This window comes from Anneissia japonica, unplaced genomic scaffold (genome assembly GCF_011630105.1).
Source record: "Anneissia japonica isolate Jap-2015-1 unplaced genomic scaffold, ASM1163010v1 scaffold1594_len1068242_cov183, whole genome shotgun sequence".
NCBI lineage: Eukaryota > Metazoa > Echinodermata > Crinoidea > Comatulida > Comatulidae > Anneissia > Anneissia japonica.
The window spans coordinates 389,242-398,158 of NW_022722535.1; the positions used below are offsets into that span (position 1 = coordinate 389,242).

General features: G+C 35.0%; 1 protein-coding gene across 3 annotated transcripts in view; it reads left to right on the top strand.

Moving 5' to 3' along the window:
- LOC117111921 (phospholipase D3-like) overlaps nucleotides 1-8,911 on the top strand; it is a 12,662-nt gene extending 3,751 nt beyond the window's left edge. For all 3 annotated transcript variants that reach the window (XM_033254958.1, XM_033254957.1, XM_033254959.1), the window contains 7 exons: nucleotides 905-1,094; nucleotides 1,732-1,992; nucleotides 3,658-3,858; nucleotides 4,511-4,662; nucleotides 5,235-5,397; nucleotides 7,114-7,216; nucleotides 8,351-8,911. In XM_033254958.1, coding sequence (XP_033110849.1) covers nucleotides 905-1,094; nucleotides 1,732-1,992; nucleotides 3,658-3,858; nucleotides 4,511-4,662; nucleotides 5,235-5,397; nucleotides 7,114-7,216; nucleotides 8,351-8,535 — 1,255 coding nt within the window. In that variant the 3' untranslated portion in view covers nucleotides 8,536-8,911. The remainder of the gene's footprint in view (nucleotides 1-904; nucleotides 1,095-1,731; nucleotides 1,993-3,657; nucleotides 3,859-4,510; nucleotides 4,663-5,234; nucleotides 5,398-7,113; nucleotides 7,217-8,350) is intronic.
- Nucleotides 8,912-8,917: the final 6 nt, after the last annotated feature.

An 8,917-nucleotide genomic window follows, 5' to 3' on the forward strand; every position in this document is an offset into this window, starting at 1 on the left:
TTATGAGGGAGGGAGGCTTTTTTTTTTTTTTTTTTTTGCTAAAGCCAAATATCAACCTTGGGTTGTTTGCTGGTGCACTGATATTCAAATTAAAACACGATTCAGATAATGCAAACAATATCTTACGAACTATTTAATAAAATAAATAAATGAAAAAAAAAAAATTTTTTTAATAAACAAATTGAAATGGGGTTTTTTTTAATTTTTTTTTTTTTTTGCAAAAAAAAAATTTTTTTCAGTACCATAGAAAACATGCGCGCAGGGGTGATAAACTAATAAATTTTTTTAATGGGCCTTACCAATCAATTTACAGTATTAAAACCTTGAACAGCTCATTAAAAGGATAATAAATGCTTGAGTGTACAGTGCATCAATGAAATAATTATGTTTTCACTGATATTAACAAATATTGTACTTTAACTTTAATCTTGCCTTGTATCTTGCATATCCCAGAAGAAAACAAATTTCCAGTTGTTTTATTGGACAATAAATGTTATCTTATCTTATCTACAAAATTCTTAAATTGATCAGCCAAGTTAAAGGTTTCTGCAAAGAGTAAAGGAATATTGTTTTTATATGTTTGTTAAAAATTATTTTCAAGTATAATTTGGCATGAGCACTGATCATTATAATGTATTCTAAACATTTGGCTGAGATGCCATTAAAGTGTCTAAACGTCCAGATTCTGCAACCTGTGATTGGCTGAGATGCCATTAAAATGTGTAAACATCCTGAATCTGCAACCTGTGATTGGCTGAGATGCCATTACAATGAGCTGCATTGAGCAACATTATGTTACAGTGAGAACAAGAGTATAGGCCTACTTTGTTGCTTTCCTGTATAGTTTCTACCACCTTTTTTTTTCTGGAAATTTGATTTTTGATTGATTTATCTCCTCTTCCAGAGTTGTTCTTGTTGAGAGCATACCGGAGAATCTGACATATCCTGATGGTGCCCCTTCCCATGTTTCCACCTACCAAACATGGTTAAATTTGATACTTTCTGCTGAGAAGACAATTGATATTGCTTCATTCTATTGGACGCTTCGTCCGCATGATCTGAATATTAGTGGTGATTTCCCCTCAGCCAAAGAGGTATAATTACAGTATTGTTTTAAAATCGTTTCTACATTTTTTTATTTTACAGAGCTTGAACTCCAAACTTTGGGATTTAAAGAAAAGCACCTTAACCACCAACTGTCACTTTTAAATCATGATCCTTATGTTGATTTTTTACCTCCGCCAAGGAGGTTATATATTCACCACTGTCTGTCTGTCAGCAAGATTGCGCAAGAAATGCATAATCATAAAATATAGTGGAATGGTGCATAATATTAAGATGGTGCATAATATTAAGATAGAGATGATTAACTTTTGGGAAGAAAAATGTAAGGATATTGCCAGAAATTTGATTTTTTTTCCCTTGAACTTACCCTCAAGCATAAAGGAAAATAATGGAATCACCCATACCATGCCTTCGTATTGTTTGGTATCCAGACACACGGCGGAGGTACAGGTATGCACTCCCTGAAGTGAATACTCTAGTTGAAAATTGTGCCTTTTTGTTATTTTTACCTGGTCCTGATATTTAAAGAACTCTGTCCTTCTTGATTGCTTGTATTAATAATAGTACCTCAGATTAATAATTGGGAATTTGATAGACCTCTGTACACCAATAAGGTTGTATCAAATACATCTTTTATTAAATTCCTGTTGCTTCCGATCTTTTTAGGGAGAGACAATTTTTAAGGAACTCATGAAAGCTGGTACAAATCGAAGCATTCAAATCAGAATTGCTCATAGCATTCCAGATGGTACTTACCTGCCAAACCTAGATGTTGAGGAACTTGTAGCAGCAAAAGCTGCCGAAGCACGAGCTTTGAACTTCACCAGGCTGATGGGTGCTGGAATTTTGCACACAAAAATGTGGCTCGTTGATGATAAACATTTTTATGTTGGAAGCGCAAACATAGATTTTCGTTCCCTCACTCAGGTACGATATACTGTATTTTGCATGCTTCTCATTTAGTTGTTTTCTTCTGATAACTTGTTATTTATTGTAATAGCCTTTTTCTGCCAATAGATTGTTTATACACTATACACATATTCAGCAGTGGCGTAACCAGGGGATGTGAGGCATCCCCCAGTCGCGCCCCCCCCCCCCCCTTAAAAATATTTCAAGCAAAAAATCATGCTTAAAATTTAACTTATTTTGGGAGCTAGTACCCCCTCAATTTAATCATCGATTTATAAATATATACTGTATTTACAAATACAGTTACAATTACACTACTGGTGAAATTCAATTACAGTTTTACAATTACAACCATAATTATAATTTGCTTGTTTTACTACAAAACCCAGATAAAACACACTGTAAACCATGAATATAGTGCTTGTTAATAGCAGCCATATGGTGGTCCGATTTGCCAAGACTATAGTTCAAAAGTGGAATAATTATTAAAAATAGTGCAACAACCTTTTAAAACCTTGGTTACAACCGTTACATAGTGCATTTTGGCATTTAATAAAATGAGCATCCGTTTATAAAATTATATTGACTGCTGGCGTTCATTATTTAATAATAAACTATTTGTTAGCTTGGAATTGCAGTATATAATGCAGTACCTCTATTGATAAATAGCGTGCTTTGGTTGACCTTTGTTTCCCCACAAGAATTTATTTTTAAAAGAAAAATGAAACAAGGAATTATGGTGTCATGTGATTGTTCAATCACATGGCAGCATAAGTCCTGTCATGTGATTATTCAATGCAATGTTCCCATGATTGTCAGTCAACAGTCAACAAAAACATCCCCATTCTCTGCAAGGGCCTAATGTTATAATGCCATCAGCTGTTTGCTGGCAGTCTGATGGGATTGTCGCTAAAAATAGCTTGTTACACATCTCATCACATTGCATTCTCGATCCATAAAATAAGTGTTTTTATCCTTGTATTCATGGGCGAATCCAGAGATGTCCGAACGGGGCCAACCCCCCCCCCCCACCCCTCTGAATCCGCCCCTGGTATTTATGCTATTTTGATTTATGTATGGTATTGGAGAACCACTCTGATAGTGTTTTGCACATTGGGCAATCCACAGAATACTGTTACTTCTCAGCTAGACCTTTCATTTTGTCTTCCATTGTTTCTTTGTAATTGGCTTACCTGGAAATTGAATAAAATAAATAAATACAAACATTGTATCGGTGCAGTATGTGCTGGACGTTAGATCACTGAATGAAGCTGTTCTGAAAACAGCAAAAGCTATTACCAACATGAAATCAAGAAGGTAACAGTTTTTTATTATACAAACAACAGAGTCAACAGGAGCGGATCTGGGGGCACCCCCTCCCCACCCTTTTAGGAGGTAAAAAAGAAAGAAAAAGAAAAAAATGATGGCTTAGAACGCCTCAAATGTTATTTTTGGGCATCTAGAACACAAAAATGTTGTGGGGGCATACCCCGGACCCCCTAGGATAGGGTTGTCTTGATCGGCCCAAATATCGGCCCCCCCCCCCCACCTTTTGAACATTTCTGGATCTGCCCCTGGTCAAATACTTCAAAGAGTTTATGAACTTTTAAATTGAGTCTATAATTATTCTTATTATTTCCTGTCTTATTTGACATTTTCTATTTTGTTCACATATTGGTTAAGGTTAAAGAGCTTGGTGCAGCGGTGTATAACTGTAGCTGTTTGGCTCAAGACATGTCAAAACTGTTTGAAGTCTATTGGAAACTTGGTGAAGATGGTGCCACCGTTCCACCAAAGTGGCCAGCAGATCTCAAGACTGACTTCAACTTTAATAATACTCTACATGTCCCATTTAATAATACTGATGCCAGGGTAGTACTCTCGGTACGTTTTATTACTCATATTAATAATCATATCTATTTGTGCAGAGATTAACACATTGGCTGCCAACGACGAGTATACCCACCCACAGGGAGTTGCTGAGGGCGCCAGGAACAAGTATACTCGTCAAAATCGATCTGGGTAACATTCTAGCATTTGTAACTTCTTCGTTGCACATTGTAGAACCACTGAATCAATGGCTGGTAGTTCAGGGAAGATACACGTAGACGATAACGTATAAATGACATAAGTATGTTTGTTGTGTTATGTTGCCTGTAGTACGCTCATGCGGCACAAGTAGGGGCACCCTTTAAACATTACCAACTCATGCAAAAAGCGGACAAGATAACGTTTTATCACAGTGCCGTCGATGAGTATATTCACCACTAATATTTTTCCGCCAATTTATTAAACACATTATTTTGATGATATATGGCTAGATAAAATTTCAAAAAAGTATGTTTGTTATGTAAGCTTGTTTTGGCACACGGGAAGGAACCTTAAAGAAAGGTCTTTAAAAAACTTATGCTAAGTGGATTGATTGATTGATGCTAACTAATTATATAACATGCTCACATTGCAACTGTGGTCCCTGCAGGGCTCTTGTTTGTTTTTTCATGTCCATCACTATTACACTGTTTTCTTTTATCATTAGAGCTCTCCGCCACCATTTTGTCCAGAAGGGAGGGTGTCCGATATTGACGCCATTCTCCATGTTATTGATGAAGCCAAAAGTTTCATCAAAATTGCCGTCATGGACTATTTACCAATTATTCCAGAATATGGAAGTAGATCTATTCCACAGTTGTATGTATATTTCAGTTATAACATTGATATAAATTTTGATAAGAAAAATATATATTTAAGCCATGTTAATACACATTTAATTTATGTTGACATACAGGTATGGGCCTGTTTCTACTGACAAGAAAGAACCTTTCTTAAGAAATATAAATTGTTAGAAATCAATACTGTGCCAGGAACACCAAAGAACTGTTATTGGAACAAAAGAATCATTCTTTGTGCTGCAGTTTTTAGCTGCAACTTAAATAATTGGACCTGAGGTCAACTTAGCCAGTAGGCTAGGCCTATGTCTAGTACTGTACAGTACTACTGTAGTAGAATTGTTGAAAATAACATAATTGAGAATTAATTTTTACCAGACTTTTAATCATGTTGACACATTTAATCTATGTTGACACACATTTAATCCATGTTAACACATTTAATTAATGTTGACACATATTCAATCCATGTTGACACATTTTAATCCATGTTAAAACATATTTAATCCATGTTGATACACATTTAATCATGTTGACACACATTTAATCCATGCTAACACGCATCTAATCCAAGTTTTGATACTCATTGTATAGATTCTGGCCAGTAATTGATGACCGTCTCAGGAAAGCAGCCATAGAGCGTGGAGTAACTGTTCAAATTTTAGGGAGTATATGGAATCATACGTCATATAAAATGCTTCCCTACCTTCGGTCATTTAAAATTATAGATGAAATTCGAAACAATAAAGTTGATGTGGTAAGTGAATGATACAAATGCTATATTTCTTGTAAATTATAACTAACATTGGTGAGAGTAAGTTTTGGTTGTATGTAATGATATAACTGATAGATAATAATATTAATATGTAATTAATTGATTGATTGAATAATTGAGTGAGTGATTGTGTGATTTCTTCAGTACTTAAATATATTAGAAAAGATGATGGTAACTGAGGATATCACATAATAATTAAAAACATATTTACAATATAGTCCTCATACAATAGTAACAATTATAACAATATGTCAAAAATTAAACAAAAGATTGAAATTACTAGCTTAAAGCTAAGGAAAACCAATAGACTTATATAGATATGATATGACATTTATAGTGAATTAAAAAAAAATTTAAAAAAAAATCCATCCAGGTCTTGTATTTTAATCAGAGGGCTGGAATCAAGCATTAAATGTGGAACATTTTTTCGGAAGTGACATCAATTGTTCTTGAGTGTAATATGACCCATATGCATGTACTGTACAATCTTCAAAAAAGAGCAAGGCATTGTGTCCTGGTGTTCTGCCCAGTTTAGTACCAGAAGGACCCCACACAATCATCAAAGAAAACCAAACTGAACTGTACATTTTTTTATACCTTTTTAGCGAACTGCCGCTCGCCAATAATGATGCTTTCGAATAAAATTAAAATTTTATATTTGGCCAATTAGCACACCCACCGCCACAAAAAAGTGGAAATTTCAGAAAAAAGTTTTTCTTCATTTTTATTACGCCTGTCGCTGCCTTGAAATCTCCAAAAATATGATATATATTTCTTCCTGATTATATGAATTTAAAGCATTTAACCATGCCATTACTACACTGGTTACGTTCAACAATAAAATGTTATTTTCTGCTATGTAGAGACTTTTTGGCAAACCATTTGCTATATAAGAAAACAAAATTGTATTTTTATTTTTTTCCACCCTCCTCTGACAATCTTTAAAAAAATAAGTTTGCAAAAAATGGTATAAAAAAGTCTTGTCTGAGTATTAAAGTTTACATTAAAGCTACAACATTAACAACCATGATAGAGATCAGTCAAAAGAGTTTGTCAGGAAACAGCACATTAAAAATACTGTATATTAAAGGTAGAGGTAAAGGGTAAAGGTAAGTGTAGGAGAATAACCCATATAACTTGCAGCGTCATTGTGCTGAATTGCATATGGGCGTGGTCTGTGACTATCTCAGCCACCGTAAAGAGGTGCTACATTCACATCATTCCACAGCGACAGCGGCTGAAATGAACCAGCATTGGCCACTCGACTCCCCCAAAAGATGCTATGTGGCAATTTATCTAACAAAAGCTTTCAGTGTGAAGTATGATTGAAAACTAAGTTGATGAGATGTTGATGATGAAAATCAAGAATTGACATACAGTTCAGTCTTTAAAGGTCTCAGAGCCTTTAAAGAGCTTGCATTATTTATCTATAGCAAAGGTGCTAACTAAGACTTTGCTTAACAATAATCATTTTGTTTATCAGCAGCTCATGTTGTCTCCTACATTATAGATCTGCATGTCTTTTTCTGATTGGTCAGAATTTATCTTTTCTTTTGTTTTGATGTATTTTCACCATCGTGGACTATATTCATTCTTGACGGTGTTCTAATAAAAGAATGAAATATAGAATCAATTATGGCGTCAAGTTTTTCATTCTTTGGAGTCACCATACTCATATTCTTTACGACTTCATTCCAGAAATTATTCAGAGTTCCAACTTCCACAGACGAGCAGAAGAAAATTCCGTATGTGAGGGTAAACCATAATAAGTATATGGTAACAGATAATGTTGCATATATTGGTAAGTTACAGTATGTTTTGTTTACACTATTATGAGTGATATTTTTATGAAATTAAAACTTCAGTGCATAATTTCGTGTATATGGGCAATAAAATATTTGTATTTATGATCCAACTGAACTTAATAATGAGAGATTTTTAGAAGTGACAATCTTTTTAATAAGCGGTTGGTTGGTTGTAGGAGCGGTTGGCGCACCGGTTGTGGCTTGGACTCCCAACCTTGAGGTCGGGGGTTCGAAACTCTGGCTGTGCAAATTGCTTGTGTCCTTGGGCAAGGCACTTTATCTACGGTTGCCTCTCTCCAACACAACCTGCGCTGATTACTAGCTGCAATTTATGGAATGATAATATAATTTCATTTACTAATTTAATTTGGTGTTTCAATGTGTTCCATATGTGTTTGATCCAATTGACCGGGGTAGTAATGTGAAGCGCTTAGAGGCCTTGTAAAGGCATGAAGCGCTATATAAGAACGACATATTATTATTATTATTTATATGTTTTTAAAGCGACAGTCCAATTAAAGATGTAGCGTTTGTGGCAGCGGCGTAAAAGCTATGAGCTCTAACCAGCTAAATCTCGGGGCCCAAGACTTTAAAGCGTCCCGTGAGATTCATCAGCTTTTTTCATTTTACTCGAAATCAGTTGAGCGGGGCCCTTAACATGTCAAAAACATCAAATCTTAAATTTTAAAATCTTGGGATGGGCTCTCTACCCTACCTGAACTCAGTCCCCAGGGTAGAGGGGCCAGAAAAATCCTTGGCTTGGTGCCCCAGGCCTCTTCATATACATCACTGGTCTTGATTGTCGGTTGTTTGTATACTTTGGGAAAGGCATGTTATATACATATTGCCTCTTTCCACTCAGTGAGTAGGCCTACTGATTACTATGGCTTCAAGATTATTATTACACTCAGAGAGCTGTATGTATTCTGTAGGAATGATTTAATTACTAGGTGGTGTCATAATGTTGATATAACTGTATATGTTATCAAGTCAGTCGTGATATCCTTGTCTTACTTCTAATGATTTTTTTTTTTTTTAATCCCAAATTGTGCACTAATTTTCTATTATTGCACAGTTTTTATATCATTTTGCATTATTACAATCTACTGTTTATTGTTTTGATATGAAAGGCACCTCAAATTGGGATGGAAGTTACTTTACCGTGACTGCTGGTATTGGCCTGACAGTCAATAACACTGCTACAGATGGGCCTTCAGAGGATCCCAACACCCTCCAGAAGCAACTACTAGATGTATTCAACCGAGACTGGAACTCAGAATATGCAGAAGATCTCATATTTCCTGCAGGCAACTAAGAGGTGTACTTCTTAAATAGCTAAACTTCAATGCAAAATATGATACTTCAAACAATCAATTAAATGAATTTGTAAATTCATTAAATATTGATGTAAAATAATGTATGTAATCTGATAATTGTTAATTCTGATGGCAATAATTGATAATTGTTGTTTGCAATCAAAAAATTGTAAGCATTGTCTAGGTTGACTATACTAAATGTTCAATACCACACTTTTAATATAGTGTGGGTGTATATATAGATGTATGGTATGGTAGGGGTCTTCAATAATGTGTGAAAATTTAACCATCGTTAAAGCCATGCTCTAGAGGAAAGCACCCATTCACTGTTGCTGGATATTCATTTGTACCAGATATCAACAATTCCCCCTTCCTCCTCCC